The 22,840-nt window shown below is 37.1% G+C and overlaps 4 protein-coding genes and 1 long non-coding RNA gene across 6 annotated transcripts; 3 read left to right on the top strand and 2 right to left on the bottom strand.

Moving 5' to 3' along the window:
• Positions 1–557: 557 nt before the first annotated feature.
• LOC125276642 lies at positions 558–6,891 on the top strand. 2 transcript variants are annotated; one of them, XM_048204330.1, is made up of 4 exons: positions 558–1,078; positions 1,493–1,819; positions 3,250–3,490; positions 5,481–6,891. In XM_048204330.1, the coding sequence occupies exons 2-4, from the start codon at positions 1,493–1,495 to the stop codon at positions 6,200–6,202; spliced, it is 1,290 nt and encodes a 429-aa protein (XP_048060287.1). In that variant the 5' UTR covers positions 558–1,078; the 3' UTR covers positions 6,203–6,891. The 2 variants fall into 2 exon arrangements, with proteins under 2 accessions (XP_048060287.1, XP_048060277.1); XM_048204320.1 differs by lacking the exon at positions 558–1,078 and adding an exon at positions 1,112–1,235.
• si:dkey-66i24.7 lies at positions 6,841–9,607 on the bottom strand. The gene is made up of 2 exons (XM_048204372.1): positions 9,361–9,607; positions 6,841–7,757 (listed from the first exon to the last, which is right to left on the bottom strand). The coding sequence occupies exons 1-2, from the start codon at positions 9,452–9,454 to the stop codon at positions 7,126–7,128; spliced, it is 726 nt and encodes a 241-aa protein (XP_048060329.1). The 5' UTR covers positions 9,455–9,607; the 3' UTR covers positions 6,841–7,125.
• A 154-nt stretch (positions 9,608–9,761) lies between these two features.
• LOC125276684 lies at positions 9,762–19,406 on the top strand. The gene is made up of 2 exons (XR_007186713.1): positions 9,762–9,973; positions 19,246–19,406. It is a non-coding gene; the product is annotated as an uncharacterized LOC125276684 (long non-coding RNA).
• On the top strand, positions 9,890–18,705 carry armc5 (armadillo repeat containing 5). Its single transcript, XM_048204217.1, has 7 exons — positions 9,890–10,862; positions 10,958–10,988; positions 12,336–12,446; positions 12,636–13,533; positions 14,356–15,191; positions 15,282–15,414; positions 16,798–18,705. The coding sequence occupies exons 1-7, from the start codon at positions 10,440–10,442 to the stop codon at positions 18,047–18,049; spliced, it is 3,684 nt and encodes a 1,227-aa protein (XP_048060174.1). The 5' UTR covers positions 9,890–10,439; the 3' UTR covers positions 18,050–18,705.
• Positions 18,922–21,426, bottom strand: LOC125276676 (cytochrome c oxidase subunit 6A, mitochondrial). Its single transcript, XM_048204399.1, has 4 exons — positions 21,275–21,426; positions 19,652–19,729; positions 19,300–19,442; positions 18,922–19,171 (listed from the first exon to the last, which is right to left on the bottom strand). The coding sequence occupies exons 2-4, from the start codon at positions 19,725–19,727 to the stop codon at positions 19,082–19,084; spliced, it is 309 nt and encodes a 102-aa protein (XP_048060356.1). The 5' UTR covers positions 19,728–19,729; positions 21,275–21,426; the 3' UTR covers positions 18,922–19,081.
• Positions 21,427–22,840: the final 1,414 nt, after the last annotated feature.

The raw sequence follows: 22,840 nt of genomic DNA, 5'->3' as shown, positions 1-22,840 counted from the left end.
GTTTTGTATTTAAATCAAAGGGGAGTGTAAATGCTAGTCAGGTTTTTTTTGTGTGTGTGTGTGTGTGTGTGTGTGCGTGTGTGGCATTTTAAAATGGTGGAAAGAATCAAGTAAAAATTTAAAGATCAATAAGAATGAAGCCTTTGGGCGCAGTTGCTTGAACAAGTGAATGTTTTAACTTTAACACAAACGCTGACATTGTGTTCATCCCAAAAAAACAGACGCTCCTAATGTTTTTGCGAACTCACCCGTATCCTCCTCAGTGATGGCAGTGTTCCTTCACAGTGCTTTTGCAAAAAAAGAAAAGAAAAGAAAAAAGGTTAGAAACTGAAAAGAAAATCATGCTGCAGTATCTGTAACTGCATTTAAATGAATTAAAATCAGCCCTTTTCCACTCCTTGTTTAATGTTCAATGTCTGCTTATTAATAGTATTGCTATTGAGGTTTTTTTTTTTTTTATAAACATGCACATATATTTGCAATTTAACATAACCAATAATAGAACAAAAGGCAAGGGAAAGAACATTTAAGAGAAATAATATAAATGCATTCAAATGATTGGAGATTGGCATTTATGTATGTGAAACTTAGCCAAAAGAAGTAATACAAATATAAAACCCTTTTTCAATTTCTTTATCTGTATAAATTAAACCAAACAAACATCTCTTACCCAAATAAAGAAACTGAAAGTTCACATATATACACGTACAAAAACGTTCCCATTTTTGTGTAATAACGGGGTGAATTGGTTGAATCGGTTCACAAAACCTGAGCGATTCAGACGTGATCGGTTCGTGTATCGTCTGCTTCGTAATGAACCATAGTGTTTGAAATGTACTTTATTGTGTAGCATTTTATCAAAAAAACATACAAAATAGCCCATGTTTTATATATTTGTAAAACGTGCATAAATTGTGTTTTATGAACACGACAAGTTAAATCAAGAGCAAGTTAAAAGAGAGAAAAATAATACTAAAAGGGAAGTCAAGTAGGACCAAACACTGAATTTGCGCATGCGCAGTAGATCCATCATCTAGCAACAGAAGCTAATGGATAGAGAGGATCGTCTTTTTTAAAGGTCTGTTAGCATATTTTAGTTTCAGGTGGTAATTATTTCAATCATAATTCTAAGTAGTTTAGGTTTTAAGACTTTTATTTCATTTCAGGCCGCATGAAATTCATTTCAAGCCGCTGTTAACTGCCTCATAAGTTGCGCTAACCACAACATGATTAACGTTAGTTCATTAATTCTGCACGGTGAAGTTATAGCGCTATTATCTACCTGCATATCTAACCGGTTTTACACTCATTGTTGCTTTAACTGATAACGTTATATTTTCTCCGGTTGCTCTATTGAATATCTTATAATAGCACCGTTTAGCAGCGTCTAGCGTGTTTTTGGAGGGACAAGCTTGTTTTGTTTTGGCTAGGCTAGCTTTGACCGAAATTATCCGTTTTCTTCCACATTAATCCGATTAAAAATTACATCTAGATGGAGGTTCGTAAAAAGAAAGTGGCGGCCGCAGGACGGGTGATAATGGACGTCATCCAGGCTGAATGGGAGCCGCTGTCCCACTGGGAGCTCGATCAGCGACTGGACCGGGCAGTGGAGGAGATGCTGGAGGCTGACCTGGTGGCGCAGGTTCAGGAGCAGGAGCAGTCTGCCTCTGTCACCCTGCAAGAGTCTCAACAAGAGGATTCAACGCCTCCAAATAAGGCGCAGGCAGCGACTCCTCGGCTGTTAGAGTCAGGGACACCTGCTTGCGCCTTGCAGCGTTCACATGCTACTGAAGTCATGGAGGCAAATCCTACCGTACAGGTAGGCCAGGTGTATCGTGCACTTAACATCATTTAAATAACTGATAGATTTTATGTTGGTCTCAGCATTGAAAGAAAGTGGACAAGGGTCCTTTGTCCTCTGCTGAAGCTGTATCCTATGTTTTAACATGGTTTTCTTCATGTACCGGAACCATTTCCATATAAGGAACAAGGCTCTACTAGGATAGAATGGGAGAACTTGGGTAAAGTTGGTTTTATATTCGCACATTCGGACATCCGTATTCAATAGCCTTGTTAATCACACTACATTGGACATTCACAAGTAAATATGCCATTAAAACAATACTTGCCTATTTTGATCGACTGTGAAAAATGTTGTAAGTTGACAATCGTTGGTTGTCAATATCATGTCGCTGCTTAAAATTCACAAACATTAATTTATTGCACATTTATTGGAAAGTGAATTTATCAGAAGTCCGAATGTGCGAATATAAAACCAACTTTACCGAAGTAATGGGAGACAGGGAATGGTCCCTGCTTTTTGTATAACAAGCATAGGAGAAGGTCTTTGGGATAGCAAGGAACTCCTGGATACCTGACCGGGAGATGACCATATTTAGACTTGTTTTTCTATATGTATCACATTCCTATACCATGAGCTATATGATGCATTCTCTCTCTCATTAGATAAACCTATACTACACCCCTTGTACTCTTTCTATATATTCTCTCTTCTGCTAAATAAACCGAGACTATATTCTCCCTCTGCGCTGAGTAATTGTTTATTCAATTGCCAATTAAGAGGACTGGGATGAGGCATTTAGGAGCCGTAATCTAACAATTACAGTAACCCCCGCTTTCACAAACAAGGCTTAAGCTAGTCCTAGACTAAAATGCATGTCTGAACTGAAAGAAACTTGCACTGACATATCTTAAATTATGTCAGTGCCATTGTTTTGTCTCAAGATGCACACCAGTAATGTTTTTTTTTCTAAAACACGTTTATATGCCCTAATTGTACTAAGGCCTAATCCTGGTTTAGGCTAAGCCCTGTCTGTGAAACCGGGCCTAAATGTGATGCTTAATTCCCATCAGTGGTTCTCAACCAGGGGGCCGGGCCTCAACAAACTTCAGAGGATGATTTAAAGAAGCATTAGAATAAGCCAAAATGACTAAAATCAAGATATTTCTTATTTTAATATTTCTTCTCTTTTTTTATTATTTATTTTATCTTTGAAAACCTGAAAATATGAGGGAGCCTAATTTTAAAAAGACATGAAAAAGGAATGCAGAATTAACAAGTCTCCACAGGCATTTTTTGTCACAAATGTATATTTTTCTAGTTATTCCAAGCTTAAAAATATTTTATATATCATTAATCTTTATCCTGTAAATCACAAACAACTGGAAAATCACAAGGCCTGGATTTGGAACTTCTGCTTTACATAATGTTGTCTTATTTTTTTGCAGTATGTGACAAATTTTCTGCAAAGCTCCAACACGAGCTACAGCAAGAACCGATTGTCTGGAAGAGCTCGACTGTCCCTGTCTCACACTGTCCTCCTGTCCCTCACCCTCCTGTCCAAACGCATCAGCTATCGCAGCGTGTCCTCGAGTTTCCATCTGGAGAAGGGGAATATCCACAGGATCTTCTTTTCTTTCTGTGATCAAGTGATCGCACAAAAGGATCGGCTCATTCAGTGGCCTATAGGTATAATAAGAGTTAATAAGAGTTGATAAGTTCACATAAATTCACACATTATTTCAGGTTAGAATCTACAGCTGTTTTCAGAGAACAGGGTAAAATCAGTAAAGATAGATAGATAGATAAATAGTAAGTTATTTAGAAATAATTTAGATACAGAAGGATACATTTTGTTTAGAATTTAAGGTTAGTTCACACAGTGGCTTTTCACTTCACATTTTTAGAAGTAGAATGAAAATACAGAAAATACAGTACAGAATGCATGAATTCTTCATAGTCATCAAGCACATATCATTAACTAAAACTAAAAAAAAAAAATTAATTGTTTAAAATAAAATGACTTAAATAGAATTTTATATATATATATATATATATATATATATATATATATATATATATATATATATATATATATATATATATATATACTGCATATATATGCAGTGCAGTATGCCAATTTTTATTTATGATTTATACATTTTTATTTATGATTTATACATTTTTGATACATATAGGGCAGAAAAAAATTTAATAAAAAAGGGAAAAAAAGCATGAAAAAGGGTAATAAAATTTATTTTATGCATAAAATAAAATGCATAAATACATGATAATTTACACATGACAGTAGTACACTGAAAAGTACAAATATAGACAGACAAAGTAGTAGTAATCAATTCTAAATATAAATCACCCAAATCCTTCTAGTTTCGCAAGATTTATCGTCTAGCTAGCTATGTGAGAAAAGCAACAATATCAAAATTGCAGGATAGTGAATGATCAGCAGGAATGACACCAAACAGGCCAGTTGTCTAAAACAAAAACTTAAAAACTACATAGACATATTTAAAAAGGCAAAAACAAAAAAACAACAACCCAAAACGAAACTAAAACGAAAACAGACAATGTCAAAAATAAAACCTAATTCAAAATATTAGCAAAAACTATAATAATATATCAATGACACTAAAACAACAGTGAAGTAGACATGCTTAAAGGTGCCCTAGAACGTCTTTTTAAAAGATGTAATATAAGTCTAAGGTGTCCCCTGAATGTGTCTGTGAAGTTTCAGCTCAAAATACCCCATAGATTTTTTTTAATTCATTTTTTTAACTGCCTATTTTGGAGCATCATTAGAAATGAGCCGATTCAGGGCAGCTGGCCCTTTAATTGCTCGTGCTCCCCGCCCACGGAGCTCGCGCTTGCCTTAAGCAACATAAAAAAAAGTTCAAACAGCTAATATAACCCTCAAAATGGATCTTTATAAAGTGTTCGTCATGCAGCATGTCTAATCGCGTAAGTACAGTGTTTATTTTGATGTTTACATTGATTCTGAATGAGTTTGATAGTGCTCCGTGGCTAATGGCTAATGCTACACTGTTGGAGAGATTTATAAAGAATGAAGTTGTGTTTATGCATTATACAGACTGCAAGTGTTTAAAAATGAAAATAGCGACGACTCTTGTCTCCGTGAATACAGAAACGATGGTAACTTTAACCACATTTAACTACATTAGCAAAATGCTAACGAAACATTTAGAAAGACAATTTACAAATATCACTAAAAATATCATGATATCATGAATCATGTCAGTTATTATTGCTTCATCTGCCATTTTTCACTGTTGTTATTGCTTGCTTACCTAGTCTGATGATTCGGCTGTGCTGCTCCAGACGTTAATGCCTGCCCTTGTCTAATGCCTTTGGGAACATGGGCTGGCATATGCAAATATTGGGGCGTACACCCCGACTGTTACGTAACATATGTTGAGATTCGCCGGTTCCTCGGAGGTCTTTTAAACAAATGAGATTTATATAAGAAGGAGGAAACAATGGAGTTTGAGACTCACTGTATGTCATTTCCATGTACTGAACACTTGTTATTTAACTATGCCAAGGTAAATTCAATTTTTGAATCAAGGGCACCTTTAATAACACTTTATTGTAGTTACTTGGCAGGTTTACTCATTGGACAGCTGTTCTCTGCTTCCCCCTGTAGGACAGGAGGCCCTACAACATCTGCTTCCTTTCTCCAGTTGGCTGGGTCGCAATGAAGGTCTGGAAAAGAGAGGTCTTCCTCGAGTGCTCGGGGTGCTGGGTGACACACGCATCCCCATCCGCCTTCCCGCTGGCAAACCGGACAGCGAGAGCGAGGCTCCGGAAGCCAAGAGACTTAAGAACGAACCACATCCAGATTCATGGCTGAACTTGGAATTGGTCTGCAATGACAAGGGCCGCTTCATTTACTGCCACATCAGCAAAGGCTCAGAAAAAGACAGAGGAAGTGCGTTAGCTGAAAGGCTTCAGCAACACCCAGAGATGGTGCCTCCAGGGACCTGCCTGATAGCCGGAGTTGGATACCCGCTCACAGAACAAATACTTACTCCGTTTTCAACAGGTCGAAACCCACAGGAAAACCTCTACAACAGATCATTGGAAACCCATTTAGGCCGATTCAACCAGGTTGTGGCGGACCTAAAAGAGCGATTCCAGAAACTGAGATATTTGGATATGGGGAATTATGATAGGGCAAAAGCTGTGGTTCTGACTGCTTGTATATTACACAATGTTTTTCTGGACATGGGGGACGTGACAAAGGGTCTGATAGAGAGAAGCATAGTGGAAGTTGTGAAGGAGTTAAACAAAGATGCTGCTGGGGTCAAAATGAGGGAGACTGTAGTCAATCTTCTCTATAGTGCGTTGGAATCGGGAGCACAATAAGATTTTGACACTGATTCGCATATTTAAAGGGACACTTCACCCAAAAATGAAAACTTTGTCATTTACTCACCCTTATTTCATTCCAAACCTGACTTTAATTCATCTTCAGAACACAGATTATTTTTATTATTACAGATATTTTTAAAATTCTCTCATTTTCATTGAAAGTACATGCATCATAAGTACATGCATCTAGCCATTTACTTCAAATCTTCTGAAGAGGCACGATCAATTAACATGACAAACATAATTAAGTTAGGCTAACAAATTAAATGGATAAAAGCCTAAATTAAATCTTCAGATGTCTCTTCAGAATATTTGAATTCAATTACTCAATTCATATGGATTTCTTTTCGGGTGTCTTTACAAACTTTCTGATCAATCCAAGTTTTGGTTACCTGGACTTTCAATGGAGGGACACGTGTTTTTAAGATGAACGAAAGTCTTACGAGTTTGGAATGACATGAGGGCGAGTAAATGATAGAATTTTAATTTTTGGGTGAACTAACCCTTTAAAGCTCTGATATAGACCTAGTTTAACAAAAGCAGTGTGTGGAAAACCTGTTAAACTTTTATACTGAAATTCTGTGTGTAAATAATAGATATTTGGGGGTTTGAGAAAAAGCCTTGCAGAAATGTTTTGATGAACACGTTGCATGATTTTTATTAAAACACAAAAATACAATGTACAACTTGTCTTTACTAATTTGACATTATTGCGACAATTGAAACTGTAACTCAGTAATATTTTACCGTTAATGGAGAAAAGGAAAACCGAGCATACTTTAACAAGTTAATGTTCAATTCAAGTCATTCAATTCTCAGAAGGAAAAAAAGGCATATCAGGCATTTCGCTTAAAAAAAAAAAAATAAAAATAAAAAATAATAATATGAAAAGACAAGGGCAAAAACATGACTAATTCCTATTGCTGGGTAGAAGAGGTGTCCGACACGCACTCTTTGGGTATTTGCATGGCATTGTTCTGGGACAGACAAGTAATGGCACGTGCCAGATTATTGATGGCCTCAATCTTCCTCTCTTCCAGAGCTTTCTGCTGAGCCCACATGTTCAGTTTCCTCTCCTGCAGCTCCAGGTACAATTGCAGCAAATCCTGAGGAGGCCTGGCATTGGGTAACTGTGAAGCTGTAGCTGTGGGTGTGGGCAGAATCGGGGTAAATCGTTTACTGGCTATGGCCTTACCCAGCTTAGTGCCATTAAGCTTTGCCTTGCGCTGAGCCTCAACCTCCTCGTAGCTCCTTCCCAGCACTTCATGCATCTCCTTGAAGAACTCCCAGTGAACACTATTGGTTCCCAGTCTTTTGGCTCGCTCCGCATTTTTGCGGTACGTCGCTAGCATGTTTCTCCACTTCAGGTCACATTCGAAGGCTTTGACTGAAACATCGGTGCCTTCGTCGGCTCGTAACTTTGCAGTCACCCTCTCGGCCACGGTCTCCCACAGCTTCTTCTTTTTGCACACAGGCTGGTCAAACTCTGGGTCCATGTCCAAACGAACGTGGACCAGATGCCATGTAGCTTGTAGTGTCCACACAAACTCTGAATAAAAAGAGACTACAGTTATTTCAGAACAAAAATCTAACCAAATATTTAGGATTGGAAGGAAATGTAATGATTAAAGTGTGAACCATTAAAAAAATGAGGACATTTAACAATCAATTTTAATTTATCATTTCAATTTTCTGAAGAAAAACAAAAACTTTATATGATAAACATATTTAATTTAGGCTAATGAATTAAGGCTAATTAAAAACAAATAAAAGCCTAAATAAATCTGTTTAACATATGAAGTGATCATGATTCTTCAGAAGATTTGGTTTAAACCACTCAATTCATATGAATTTCTTTTATGATCTCTTTATGAACATTTTGAAGCGTTATAGTTTTGGGTGCATGGAGGGACAGGTTTCATAAAAAAGTGCACAATACAATTTTAAAAAAAAGTAAATATACACTACTGGTCAAAATTTTGGAAACATTACTATTTAAATTTTCTCTTTTGAACAAAGTCTTATGCTCATTAAGGCTGAATTTATTTCATAATAAATACAGAAAAAATAATATTGTGAAATATTATTACAATTTAAAATTATGGTTTTCTATTTTAATATACTTTAAAATATCAATTATTTATGTGATGCAAAGCTGAATTTTCAGCATCATTACTCCAGTCTTCAGTGTCACATGATCCTTCAGAAATCACTCTAATATGATGATTTATTATCAGTGTTGGAAACAGTTGTGCTGCTTAATATTTTTTAGAACCTGTGATACTTTTTTTCAGGATTCATTGATGAATAAAAAGTTAAAAAGATCAGCATTTATTCAAAATATAAATCTTTTCTAACAATATCACTTTTTATCAATTTAACACATCCGTGCTGAATAAAAGTATTAATTTCTTTCAAAAAAAGAAAAAAAAAAAATATTGACCCCAAACTTTTGAACAGTAGTGTATATTGTTACAAAAGATTTCTATTTTAAATAAATGCTGATATTTTTTTAACTTTTTATTCATCAAAGAATCCTGAAAAAGTATCACAGGTTATAAAATAATATTAAGCAGCACAACATTGATAATAAATTATATTAGATTGATTTCTGAAGGATCATGTGACACTGAAGACTGGAGTAATGATGCTGAAAATTCAGCTTTGACATCACAGGAATGAATTACATTTTAAAGTATATTAAAATAGAAAACCAACATTTTAAATTGTAATAATATTTAACAATATTATTGTTTTTACTGTATTTATTATGAAATAAATGCAGCCTTAATGAGCATAAGATACTTCATTCAAAAACATTAAAAATAGTAATGTTTCCAAACTTTTGACTGGTAGTGTATATATATTATATTTTATTAAACATGTGCATGTTAAGTAAACTTAATGTTATTTTGTAATGTAATCAATTAAAATATTACACTTTTTTTTTTTTTTAATGCAATTAAAATGTTCTAAACCTGACAGTTTAAAATATACCATAATAAATGTAGCGTTTTGAAGGTCTGAAGCTATCCTAAGTAACTTCAAACTGTGAGAAGGCCAGTCGTTCCCATCGGGCTCATCGTGTTCTCCCCGCTGGCGATGCCCAGTGTGCACACATCTGCGGTGACTTACTTAACGTTACATCTCACCTGTTTTTGACTTCTCGGCCTCCAAAGTCGTAACCGTAGTGGTTGATTCCTCCACCTCAATGGCATCTGTGACAATTGTCTCAATTACCTCCATGCTGCATTTATTTTTTTATTTATCTCGTCAAGAGTTTTTGCGATTAATCGTGGATTTTAACAACTCCAGCGATGAGTTTTTTCCGCGCGTCGACAACAGCGATGATAATAACAACGACCTCGTTTGCACCGGAGCGCGCTGTACAGGGTGTTGTTGTGTTTCTCCGGAAATGGACATTGCGTGTGACGGAGGATTTGTGGGAAATGCATGCCATTGTTTTTACAAGTCTTTCGCCCGTGAGGAAGAACGTCAAAACGCACAGTCTGTTCTGTTCCTCGTGATAAAATGAATATCTGCATACATGAATTTAAACACTTATTATTGTTCCGTTATCTCAGGAATTACAAAAAAGACATTATTTGAGCTGTCCTGAAACTACAACTCCCATATGCTATAAAGAGGTCGAATCTCTGAATGCCCCTCCCTCTCTGAAAAACCCTCCTGTTTATCGCTCTGCTAAAAGATGGCGCCTGTGCAAATCTGAGGAGATTGCGCTTTGTAGCGCGTAGGAAATTTGACGTGAGTAAGATGAACAGTTAACGAAGCCTTCTCACTCTTCAACGAAACATCAAAATACACCCAAATAGATTATTATTAGGCAGCATTGTCAATGTTTTTATTTTTTGTGGCCTACCACCCACTGTAGGCCGTGATGAAATACATCGCACGGTTAAAAGACTTCTTTTCCCAGAAGTCATTGCTCTGGGCTTGCTTTGATTGGTGAACATGGTAGTTGTAGTTTTTCAAATGTTTGTTTCTCTGTGGATGGAATGTTTATGTCATAGAAGAATTTTGTATTAATTCCTGATTCTTTTATTTTTTTTTCTTTCTTTTTTTTTAGTTCTAGAAATAATACGTGTTTGGTATTGTTGCAAACTTATTTAAAGCCACTGAAATATTGTTTATACCTTAAAATATTGAGAAGGTATTAGATTAGAAAAGAGGGGGTGGCGGTGGGGAGGTGGTTCTGGGCTCCTGATTCATCATGTCTACACCTTTAGAACAAGGAATTAAACGAAATTCAAAAGGTTCAAACAGCACCTCAGAGGCATCCACCATTCTCCCAGAATCCTCTCTGACCTGGTGTTTGGCTCAGCTGTCCAAAACGAGCACATTAGCAGACAGTCCCAGCAGTGGACTGACAGGAGCTGACAATAAGCCCATCACTGGAGGAGACAAAGCCAGGGACGCAGACAAGAGACTCAAAGCTGGTCAATGGAGGGCGCTGGTGGCCATTCGGACGCAGCACATCAAGGGAGGTCGTGCCATGATAGCCCGCTACCAATCACGAGGAGGACTCCGTCCTTTGCTGGATCTCCTCAAGCGGCCAGAAAGCTCCAGAAAGTTTCTGGACCTGGCTCTTAGCATACTGGCCAACTGCTGCACTGAAAAAGGGACGAGGGTAGAAGTAAGAAACATGATGATATTGACACAAATTTTTCTCTAATGTTTATTTTTTTTGTTTAATGTTTTCTGATTAATTCTTTTTTATTCTTCTCATAGGTAAGAAAGCTTGATGGCATATCTGTTGTTGGTAAGTCAATCAAAGACTACAACTCTAAAATGAAATCTCTTTTTTGTGCCATTACACACTGCCACCTGACAAAGTTTTCCCTCATTTTTTTATTTATGCAGAGGGAAAACATATGGGTCAGAAAAATCCTTAAGTGACATTAACTTCTTAAAGTAAAAATCATACTTGACATTTTTATTTTTGTTGCCTAGTTTATTATAAATGATTTATCCATGCATATCATTACTTTTTAAGAATTCACGTGCCCTCATAATCTTTAAAGGGGTCATACGATGCTTTTTAATGTTTTCTTTTTCATTTAGTGTTTAATATATCTGTGCATGTGTAAGATCTGCAAAGCTCATAGTCTCCCACAAAGCCATTTATTCTAACAGTGGACATTGATCTAAAACACATTGATTGAAGTCCAAATATTACTTACTTCCTCAAACATCCACGTCACAATGTGAAATATTAGCGTAATGCCAGCCCAAAGACACATGCAAAGAAAGAAGGTGAGGTTTCAGCTAATTGAAGTGTTGTCGTCATGTCGAGGAGAAGCTGTGGGTTGGGATGAGAAAGCAAAAACACTTTCAGAGATTAATCAGAGGTTAAAATTTATTTACAAAGCTGTTCCTGAGCAGTACAACCCAAAAGTTTGCTTGTGTACACGCACAGCTCATTTTACAGATTTTTAACCTGGGAGAGTACAATGCGGCTATATACCATAGATGCAAACTCCTTACCTTTCAGTGACAACTCACCTTTTTGAGATCAAAATAGGTCACCTATGGGATTTGCATAGATCCAATGAGAAAGCTAATGTGATTTTTAACTATTAAAGTATGATAACCTATTCTATTTCACCCAGTAATCAAAATAATGAACTAAATAGCATCGGATGACCCCTTTAATCGATTCCTGATGGACAGAATCAAGTCCCACTCTTCATTTTTGGCTAATTTGAAAAGCCGTTTCCCTCAGATATGTCACAATAGAAAAGACAATCGCAACTTCGGTTTTATACCAACTTAAATAAACGTTCTTTATTGGCTCAGATGGTTTGGTGAAGAACCTTTGACATTCATGGAACCTTTCCACTGCACAAAAGTTCTTTATATTATTAAAATGTTCTTCACACTAATAAAAATGGCTCTTTTTTGGTGAAAACTCCCTTTAATTTTAGAGAGTGAAATATTGCATTAAAATGCTGCTCATTTGCATAATTTTTTCTCATATAGTTATTGTGTCACTGTCTCTCAAGTTATGTGACTTCAGTTTGCTTTGTTTTTGCAGATCACTGTCACTGTGAAAGTGATTTTTTTTTTTTTTGTGGTCTGTTCAATTTGTGATCTTTAATTTTTGCAGTGGATGTCCTCAAGAGGAATGTCTCTGTGGAGACGGTGCAAAATCGAGCAGCACGAGCTCTAGGTAATCTCGCCATGGACCCAGAGGGTTCTGCTGAGGTCCACTCTGCAGGTTAGTCCCAGAATCTCCTGTGTTTATATATATTTTAATTTCTACATCAACATTATATACAGTCACAGATTGTAAAGCACTCTGAGCCATTAAATCATTATATATTCTCCCTCTCTCACATCATACAAACAGAGAACTGTTTTAATGAGCTATAAAATAATTATATTTGTGTCCCTCTCTCTCACTCAGGTGGTGTTCCACTTCTCCTGCTCTGCCTGTCTATCTCTCCACCTCCATCCTCACCCTCTTCACTTACTCCAACACCTGAACTCAGCGCTTCTAAGGTGGAATGTCTCCAATCTGCTGCCCGGGCGCTAATCTACCTTTCTGACACGCCGGCGAACCGACTCCTGCTGCTTTCACAAGGGGCTCTTGCATCTCTTGCTTTGTTCATTGCTCCAGAGTACCCTTTAGCTCTGAGACGGGCTTCTCTTCGTGCCCTTCATGAGCTCACCAGAGGTTGCAGTACGGAGTGCGCCAGGGAGATGTCCAGGTCCGGCGCTTTGACTCAGCTGGGGGTCCTCGCCTCTGGAGAATGTGGTCGACATTTGGAAGAGCTAGCTTTGAAGACTCTGGCTAACTTGTGCTCTCAAGGCTGCCTGAGGCCACTGGTCGGTTCTTTGGGAGTCATTCAGAAGTTTGCAGAGGAGGTGAAGAAAGATCCTTTGAAATCGGGTGTGTTCTTCAAGGCCCTGTGCCTGTGCTGCAGAGAGGCTGTGAACAGGGCTAAAGTAAAGGAGAGCGGGGGACTGGAGGTGCTGATCAGCTTTTTATCAGCCCATCAAAACCATCCTCTCACTCGTTTCGCTTTTCTAGCTTGTGTGGACTTTGTCTACGACGAATCGGCTCTTGAACAGCTGCAGGAGCTTGGGTTGGTGCCGCTGCTGATCAAGCGGTTGGTGGAACTTGCACAAGGAGAAGAACTGACCGCTGGAAAGATGGACACCAGCCTGTCCTTTAGCTCTCCATGCTCTGAACTGATGACCTCGTGTTTTGACTCGTTTGACTTCTCAGCCCTAGAAGGGAACAAGAGGGAAGATGTGAATAAAGACCAGACGTCAGGATCCTCCAGCTTCCTCAGCCTCAGGTCAGTTCTTCATAGCTTTACCAAAAACAGAAAGCACAATATCATAGATGTAATAATAATGAAAGTTTTGCACACATGGACATGCCCTTCATACCACATTTTCACACGTGGCATTGGAAAAAAAAAAAAAGTTAAGTTTAAAACATTTTTGTCAGTGATGACCAAAATCATAGATGCAATGATGATCGAAATTTTACACATGAACATTCCAATCATACCATATTTTCACAACTGGCATTTTGCTGAAGTTTGTACTAATACTACTCTTCAGTAATGTGATGTGCAGTGTTTTTTTTTTTTTTTTTTTGCTCTAGTCATAGTTTTGTCTTACTTTAAATTTAATACATTTTTCTTGTCAATATTATTATTAGTTTTTGTTTCTAAATAAAATGACTTAATTTTAGTCTGCAGAATTATTAAATTAATATTCTAGTTGATGAAAGTGCAAAATCAAACCAAATATTCAAACATTTAAATAATATTTTAAATGTATGTAACCTGCCCTTATTGGGAAAACCAGACCTTACTTTTCTAGATTTTAGCATTTTTCTTCTTCAAAAAACATTGTTAGTGGATTATCTTGATTTGTTTTTGTTTTTTCTTGCCATAATGTTTTTTTTTTTCTTGACAAAAGCAGAGAATACAAAATGATAGAAGCAATGATGATTGAAATTTTGCAACTATGAACATGCCCACCATATAATTTTTACACTTGGCAGTTTGACCCTTAGTGATATGATAAATGTCTGTTATTCACATTAATATATGTGTTATATGGGGGGAAAATTTTTCATTTTCTTCTGTGTGTTTACCTTCTTCCAGGTCTTGGCTGGTATCTGAGGGTCTGATCTCATCTGAGGGTGAGCTGACTGAATCCCCTTGTGGAACTGATGTCTTTGGTGGCAGCCCTCAATCCTCCGTTTCATCATCACCACTTACATCTTGCTCTGAGCTCCCCCAAACCCCGACCTTGCGTCCGCCCCACTTTTCTCCCTCCACCCGCTCTAAACCCATCCGATTGTCGTCTTCCTCTTCCACCTCCACCTCCACCTCCACCTCCACCTCCACCTCCACTCCAGTATCTCCTCGAAACATTCCAGGGTCGCCTTCCTCTTTACAGCCCTCCTGTACCTCCACCCCTCAAGTTGAGCAACTGTCTTCAGTGACAAAACCTTCTGTCACCCCCTCATCTCCCCTCCAAATCTCCTCTCCCCCCAGAAAGAGACTCCGTGCGTCTTCAACCTCTTCTGCACCCTCCTCTTGCTATGGCGTGGTCGCCCTGGAGAGCCCCCCTGTGATGTCAAAAACCCCAGTCTACCATCACCCATATCACCCTGAGGCCTGGGCCCCAGAATCCCCCATTTTTCTGCTCCTGTCGCGCTTCTCCCATGCCTCAGACCCCAGCACGGCGCTCATCAACACAAACGTTTTCTCCGGGCTGTTGTACTACCTCACCCAGCATCATGACCCCAGCGGGCGGTGCTTTCGGATGCTAGGGCGGCTCAGCTGCAACCCAAACTGCTTGCAGGCTTTGGTAAGAACTGGAGCCGTGGCTCTGATCAGACAGAGACTGTGTGTGAGAGGAGAGGAGATCGGGGGATGCAACGGAGGAATAGACAGACAATCAGAAAAAGTCAAAGGCAAAATCACACAACTAGGTTTGTGACCTTTTTTAATATACAGTATTGATGCGTATTATATTTAAGACTGCTGTTCATTTGAAGCTAATTTGTTTTTTGACTCCTCAGGTTTGTGTCTGCTCAGTAATCTGAGGATTCAGAGCGAGTCTGGATTCGGCTCTGGAGTTCTTACACATATCATGCTGTCAGGCTCAGAATCTGACAAGCTGTACTGTGTCCTTTCTCTGCCTCTGATTAACAGGTATGACTTTCAGGATTTTTTAATACTTTTATAGCCTAATATATGTGGGTCAATGACAAATAGGTGAGTCAGCAATAAAGAAAAGGAAAAACTCTTATAAATCTATGGTAAAAACAAATCTGCGAAGTTCTTAGAAAAGTACAAATGGTTTTGTAAAAAACAAAAACGTTTTTACTATTTTTAAGAAAAGATTCATCTTAATCAGTATTTTTTTTTTTTTTTAAGTTTTATATATATTTTTATGGTAAAAATTATGTTTTACAAATATCATAAATTAAAGATTGTAACAGTGCCCAAAACATTATATGCATCAAAACATTACAGACTTTAATTTGAAGCATAAAGAAGTTTGAAAATCAGACAAATAAGTTCATTTTAAAATAAAAATTACCCCCAAGCTTTACTCACCCTTAAGCCATCTTAAAGGGATAGTTCACCCAAAAATTAAAGTTCTATCATCATTTACTCACCCTCAAGTTGTTCCAAATCTGTATGAATTTCTTTGTTCTGTTGAACACAAAGGAAGATATTTTGAAGAAATGTCTGCAAGTCTGCTTTGGGGCACCATTGACTTCCATAGTAGGGAAAAAAAACTACTATGGAAGTCAATAGTGCCCCAGAACTGTTCAGTTCAACACATTCTTCAAAATATTTTCCTTTGTGTTCAACAGAACAAAGAAAATTATACAGATTTGGAACAACTTTAGGGTGAGTAAATGATGACAGAACTTTAATTTTTGGGTGAACTATCCCTTTAAGTGTATATGACTTTCTTCTTTCTGATGAACACAATCAGAGTTATATTAACAAATATCCTGACAATCGGAGTTATATTAATATGCATCCAAACTTTATAATGATAGTGAATTTTATGTTTTGTGTGTGTGTGTATATATATATATATATATATATATATATATATATATAGGGAAACTGACAACTACCTCTACACCATTTGTCATTCGGAGTTGGTGGGCGTTAAAGTGTTCTTTTTGTGTTATTTTCTACTTCTTGTTTCTCTAAATGGTGGTCAGTTCTTTGTGGAATCATGGGTAATGTAGTTTTTCACAAGGAATTCCTTGTTTGGTCTGATGGTTTCAACAACCGCTAAATCATTGATTCTCAAGTTTGTAGCTCACAGTAGATCTGCCCTGAAAGGTTTATAAATTACTGTTAAAAGATGATTTCCCTTTGAATTTTGAATACCAAATACATTTTAATATAAAAATTGAAAGCATGCTCATCAAAGAAGAGGTGTATTCAAGTCCACTTTATGTATGTATGAATGAATGAATGAATGTATGAATATTAATGGCACATCCTTGACTCATGTAGTTGGTCTGACCACCTTCTCCTTTTTTTTTTTTTTTTTTTCTTCTTCAGCAACAGAGTTCTTTTGAAGAAGCTGCTGCTGGATAGTGGCGGACTGGCAGCTGCTCTTGAACTGATTGACTGTCACAGTGATGATGATGATAATGACGATGGACAGTCTGACAAATGTAGGACATTTCTTGCCGGCTGGTTGCATCCTCTTGAGCAGGTGTCCTCTTTGAGATTTAAATTCCTGTACGTCTCTCTTCTGATTGGCTGCCTCTCCAATCTGCTGTCAGGCTCCAAGGAGGACAGAAAGAATTGTAGCATAGATTCCAGAATGGAAACAACCCAAGTGCTAGATAAGTCCCAACCGCGACAGAACCAATCATGTCCCTACCTGAAAGCAGCTCATGACCTAACTTTCCTTCTTGACGATGGAACCCTTCTCCCAGCCAGTCATGAGGCCGTCACTGGGGAAGATGGAGCTAACGACGTCGGGTCTGAGTATTTCAGAGCCCTGTTGATGGGAGGGTTTGGGGAGGCGCAAAAAGCTAAAGGTGAGGCCATCCGGATCAAGGATGTAAACAGTGGAATGCTCTTACCAGTTCTGCACTACCTGCACGGATGTCGTTTGACTGATGGAAACGAAGACCACATGTCAAAACAAGATACAAACTGCCTTGTATTGGCCTCTCTAGTCTCTGGTGGGCTGGGTAGACCACAGGACGAGGTTGAATCATGCTTGGCAGAAGAGAAGGAATTTCAGAAATCCCCACTCGCCGAAATGATGGTTGGGGCTTGTAGGTTTTTAGTACCTGGTTTACAAAGGGCAGCTGAGGACCTGTGTATCGGTCTTCTCTATTCTGTCCTAAAAATCCTGACCAAACGTTGCTGTTCAAATGGTAACACTACAACGACCAGCAGAATGGATGTGGGTTCGGTCTGCAAGGGTCCTGAAGGATCACCACAGCTGACTAAAACCGAAGTGTCAAAGTGTCACTCTAAACCCTCTCAGAGTTCCAAACAGGTTCCTTCATCATCATCATCGTCATCTTCATCATCAAATTCTTCATCCAGTGACACTAAGGGAGCTTGGCTGAGGTCTCTCTTGCCACAAGTGTACTGGTTCTCACAGCGCTACTCTTACCTGCGACTGGGCCAGGTCTGTTTATCCTTACTGCTGCAACCTCAGGGGGTCCATCCTGCACCCCTTCACCCCTCTCTGTCTGCTGATTGCTTCCTGCGCTTGGCGCGAGAGGCGGACTGCGCCAAAGGGCTGAGGCATGACATCTTAAACCTTGTCAAAACAGCCCTCAGGTAGAGGGCAAACAGTAGTGAATAGTGAAATGAATGTAATGAATTGTTGGTGTAAACTAATTTAGTAGCTGCTTAAATGCACACAGTATACAGAAAGGGATTGGCAATTACTGGATTTTGGGGGCATTTGGGATATAATATAATGAGAAATAGCTAAAATCTTTCTTGTTAAATTTTAGTTAGCAAGTAGTTATCAAAATATTCAGAACATTCGAAATTCATGCTCATGTTTTTTTCCAAGACATGTTTGTATATGGAGTAGAATGACCAAACTGTAAGTATTATTATTTTTTTTTATTATTTAGAAGTTGTTTTTTGTTTTTGTATTTTGTTCATCTTTCTTTTATTCATCTTATTTTGCCAAAAAAAGGGTTTATTGCTGATGCTACTTTCATCAGTGCATCCAGATATTAGTATGTGAACTTGTACAGTATGTTATGTGAATAAGATAATGTCATAGAGAAAGAGCCGTTTATGTTTGATATATTTTTCTTTTTGTATATGGCACTGTATAATTCATTTATAGAAATCTGGATTATATATGACGTTTGTTGGAGTGCTATCTTTTTTTTTCTGTAAATATGAGAAATTGAATCATGGAAATGGCCAAATGTTGGTGGAAGGCAGACGATGGTTCTCAATAAATGAGCTCTGCATTAATGTTGTCTACAGTGTCTTCTTCAAGAATTTAAATCTGATTCATTTGGATTTTGAGAAATTTTCCTTAGTCCCAGACATTTTATTTGGGTTTTCCATGAAGCATCTCTGGAGCAAATAGTAACACTGTGTAAAACATTGCGGAAACAAATAAAAGATCGTTCTAATGGCAAATTCCATTGCAATTCAGGCAATTAAAGAAAACAAACTAAAATACTATTAACTGTTTACCATTTATTGCTTGTTGCCAGATACAAGGAATTCATGTGAAAACAGTTGTTTATGTCTGTTAAAAATGTTAAAAGTATGGCAGCCTGTTGCTGCTGAATGGAGACTGTGTTGATTGGGATCTGTGTCAGACAGCAGGGGGGTGTCCCACTCAGTGGTGAGATCCCTCATAACCGGTGGGCAGAGGGTTTGTATGAGAGTTGTGGAAGAGGGAGTGATTCCCATCACCCCAGGGCCATGGCTGGAAAAAAAAAGATAATGCTATTTGAAAATAATTCATGTCAGGTCTTAATTTTTCATTCTGTGTCTGTTCAGGGATCAGAGGAGTCCACATCATGCATACTTTGAAAAACCCAAGAATATAGGCACCTTGGTTCGAATGCGGAGGTGTGGGTATGGCACAAACTCTGGGGTATCATGGGAATGGGCCTGCATCTTCATGTAAGCGTTTGCCATGCAGACACCAACACCGGGCAGGGCCAATACGAAGGACAGGATCTTCCAGGTCCTTGCTGTGTTTGATTCAAATCATTAATACATCTCTTTTAATGTTAATGAGCATAATGTATAACAAACTTATCACTGATTATTGGACAAATTTTGTTTTAATAATATGAGCTGATTTTGTGTCAGTATTTCTGTCTTACGTGTGGAATGTAAATAACCTGAAAAAGCCTTAATTATACGTTCTTTGTTTTTTAAACACATGAACTTCTCAAACCTCCTCCTTCATGGCTCCCTTGTGATGCAGCCGCGAGAGCCCGACGGGCCACCATAGCAGTCGGTGACATCGCCATTTCTGAAGCAAAGACAGGAAGCATGACTTCATTTTATATATATATATATATATATATATGTATATGTATGTATATATATATATATATATATGTGTGTGTGTGTGTGTGTGTATATATATATATGTATGTGTGTGTATATATTGTATATAATATATATAACATTTATATATGTGTGTATGTGTATATATATATATGTATATGTGTGTGTACATATATATATATATATATGTGTGTGTGTGTGTATGTGTATATATATATGTATGTGTGTGTATATATTGTATATAATATATATAACATATATGTGTGTATGTGTATACATATATATATACATATATAAAGAAGATTATGACATCTCATATATATTTTATGCCTTATGTTCACCATAGTTGCATTTATTTTATTAAAAATAAAGGAAAAACATTAAAGTTCTGAAATAATGTGACAATTTGAAATGTTTTCAATTTGTTTTAAAAGGATATTTATTCCTGTGATGTCAAAGCTTAATTTTCAGCATCATAGCTCCAGTTTTCAGTGTCACATGATCCTTCAGAAATCATTCTAATATGACGATTTGCTGTTTAATTTTTTGGGGATTTTTTTTTTTTTTTTTTGGAAACTGATCCATTTTTTTAAAGGTTCTTTGAAAAAAAGAAAGTTAAAAAACAGCACTTATTTGAAACAGAAGTCATTTGTAGCATAATGCACGAATGTCATCTTAAATGTATCACTTTTGATCAATTTAAAGCATCCTTGCTGAATAGTATTAATCAAAGTATTAATTTGTTGGAAGTATTAATTAACTTTTTACAAACTTTTTATAAAACATTCACAGTATTAAAGATGAAAAGTGATGATTATTGTATGTTAGAGAAGTTAGAATCTAACAACTTTGTTCTTGTTCACAAAACCATGAAATGTCAACTGTGCAAGTCTCAGTGATATTTGTTAACAAACTTGTATTATATAGTGCCTTCATCAAATGGATGAAAATGGAAGCATGGCAGAAAATGTTTACACTTTTACTGCAGTTTTGAACAGTAGCTCAAAGCAAAGGTGATGAAAAAGTCTAAGGTCAAATAATGACCAAACTTGACAAGAATCTCCATTACATCCATGTAAACTTTGCCTGGTCTCTTTATACAGTGAGAAACTGTTGAATGTTACATAAATGTTCTGCAACATTGCTGTCTAAAGTTAATGAATTATTTAAATAAATAAATAAATATTTTTATATGGTTTCATATATTAGCCAGGCTGTGGCCTGTTGCTTATCTCGTCCTCAGTAGTTTTTCCTGTCCTTCAGCACTGAATGCTATTTGATATCTTAACAACCCTTTAAAACTTTGCACATGTAGCATTAATACTGTCATACATTTATATAAGATTATTTTGATCAACTTCATGGCCCATGCACAAGGACAAACAAGCGGGGTCATGTGTTGCTTTACTGCTGTTAAAAAAATGAAATGCTCCTCCAATGCTGTTAATATTTAACATTAACAGTATAAAGCAGCTAAAACTATACATCTAATGCAAAGGACACTTACATTCTCTGCTTTCAAAGAGGGTGGTCGAGTGTTTTTGCTCTTTGTTCCTCAGTTATTAGCTACTTTCTCTTTCTACACCTCTGTCTGTTTGTCCTTTGGTCTGTCCTGGCCTGAACCACGAGACTCCTCCCATCTGAAATCTGTCTCTCTGCCAAGAATCATGAAGTTTATATTTGGTCAAGTGCATGGGTAGATCTGTAATAGAGAGATATGGAGGAGATGTGAGTGTATAAGTGACTGGCTACAGAAGAAAACACTAACTGTCTTTCACTGCAGGTCTATGTCAGCTCACAGGTATAGGTTTGGATATATGAACATGTAGAAAAGACAAACACAAGTAGTTAATGAAGTAAGGAAATGCAGCTGTTCAGTTGACAGCTAACTTGTAAGAGAAGTGGGTTGGGTTACTTTCTTCGTGTTTGTGTGTGTGTACGTGACTCTGTGACCGTAAGTGACCTTATGTCACCTCACCCTTGCAGTTTTTCTTTTTTTGTTTCTATATGTTCAGTACTACACTTCTCTTTTTGAGAACGCTTTAGTTCCGCAGTTTTGACGCCTCTACCACACCGCTTATTTACGAGTCCCACAACTATGATGACTGCTTTACTTATGAATATTAATTATTTTGTGTGAGCGTGACTTGACGTTGGCACGTACTTATTAATATTCATGAGTTTAAATCTTAATTGGCTAATTTCGCTGGAAACGAATGTTTTGTCATTTAAGAAACAACTTTTATGATTATTTATTCACTTCATAGTTATAAAGTAACACGTTTTAAACTTGGATATAACTGTAGATAACCCTACGTTCTATTTTTATTTCAAATTATTTAGGCTAGTCATTCATTTATTTTGTATACTCAAATTATTTAGTGGTTTCCCATTTTTATGTACTCAGTGATGAACAATGAGCTACTATGTAGTATACTTACATGTCACATGGTGGCGCTGTAAGTTTTGCATTGCTGGCATTACAACAATCTTAAAAATGTTGTAGGCCTAATTGTTAAATGTATTATCCTGTTGTAGCTTATCATAATTGTTACCAAATGGAATCTACAATAATCTTTATCTAGTTATACGCAGTATTATGATAATCTATCTATAATGTATTTCTATCATTTGGAAATTGTCTGGTCATGTGACTGATATTTGCTACCATATCCCTTTTTTTCTGGCTTAAAGCTGGTTTACTGGTCTTGGTAGTTTTTATTAGGTTGTTGGCCCCCAATTTAAATCCTCTTGCTGTCTAAATAATAGAAGTTACTCCTTTTATTAGCATGCTTGTATTTCAACTAAAAGGAAAAGGCCCTTCTGTTGTTCTAAAGACAATTATGCTCATCATAGCATTCACTTAAGTTCATTCATAGGAGTTTCAGTTCATAATTTCTCCCACTTAAATAAACTCACCTTCACTGTTTTTGAAGGTAGTTTTTTTCCACAAGTTTGGATGCACTTATGCACTTCTTTTGTTATTTCATGGCTGTTCCATGGACCATGAAATTGTGTTTGAGTATATTTTCAATGAGTTTGTGTGCATTTGCCCACCATAAACCACGAATAG

The sequence above is a fragment of the Megalobrama amblycephala genome, linkage group LG1 (assembly GCF_018812025.1).
Source record: "Megalobrama amblycephala isolate DHTTF-2021 linkage group LG1, ASM1881202v1, whole genome shotgun sequence".
Classification (NCBI taxonomy): domain Eukaryota; kingdom Metazoa; phylum Chordata; class Actinopteri; order Cypriniformes; family Xenocyprididae; genus Megalobrama; species Megalobrama amblycephala.
Note: the sequence above shows the minus strand (reverse complement) of the source record. Positions and strands in the feature narration are given on the sequence as shown.

Bases quoted from the DNA above. Each gene is read 5' to 3' on its own strand.
- LOC125276642 (XM_048204320.1), top strand. The intron at 1,820-3,249 runs GTAGGCCAGGTG...ATTTTTTTGCAG, and splicing joins AGGCAAATCCTACCGTACAG to TATGTGACAAATTTTCTGCA. The intron at 3,491-5,480 runs GTATAATAAGAG...TTCCCCCTGTAG, and splicing joins GCTCATTCAGTGGCCTATAG to GACAGGAGGCCCTACAACAT.
- si:dkey-66i24.7 (XM_048204372.1), bottom strand. From the start codon at position 9,454: ATGGAGGTAATTGAGACAATTGTCACAGATGCCATTGAGGTGGAGGAA. The intron at 7,758-9,360 runs GTGAGATGTAAC...CTTTTTATTCAG, and splicing joins GGCCGAGAAGTCAAAAACAG to AGTTTGTGTGGACACTACAA.
- armc5 (XM_048204217.1), top strand. From the start codon at position 10,440: ATGTCTACACCTTTAGAACAAGGAATTAAACGAAATTCAAAAGGTTCA. The intron at 10,989-12,335 runs GTAAGTCAATCA...TAATTTTTGCAG, and splicing joins TGATGGCATATCTGTTGTTG to TGGATGTCCTCAAGAGGAAT. The intron at 15,415-16,797 runs GTATGACTTTCA...TTTCTTCTTCAG, and splicing joins TCTCTGCCTCTGATTAACAG to CAACAGAGTTCTTTTGAAGA.
- LOC125276676 (XM_048204399.1), bottom strand. From the start codon at position 19,727: ATGGCGATGTCACCGACTGCTATGGTGGCCCGTCGGGCTCTCGCGGCT. The intron at 19,443-19,651 runs GTTTGAGAAGTT...AATCAAACACAG, and splicing joins AGGGAGCCATGAAGGAGGAG to CAAGGACCTGGAAGATCCTG. The intron at 19,172-19,299 runs GTGCCTATATTC...TTTTTTTTCCAG, and splicing joins ACCTCCGCATTCGAACCAAG to CCATGGCCCTGGGGTGATGG.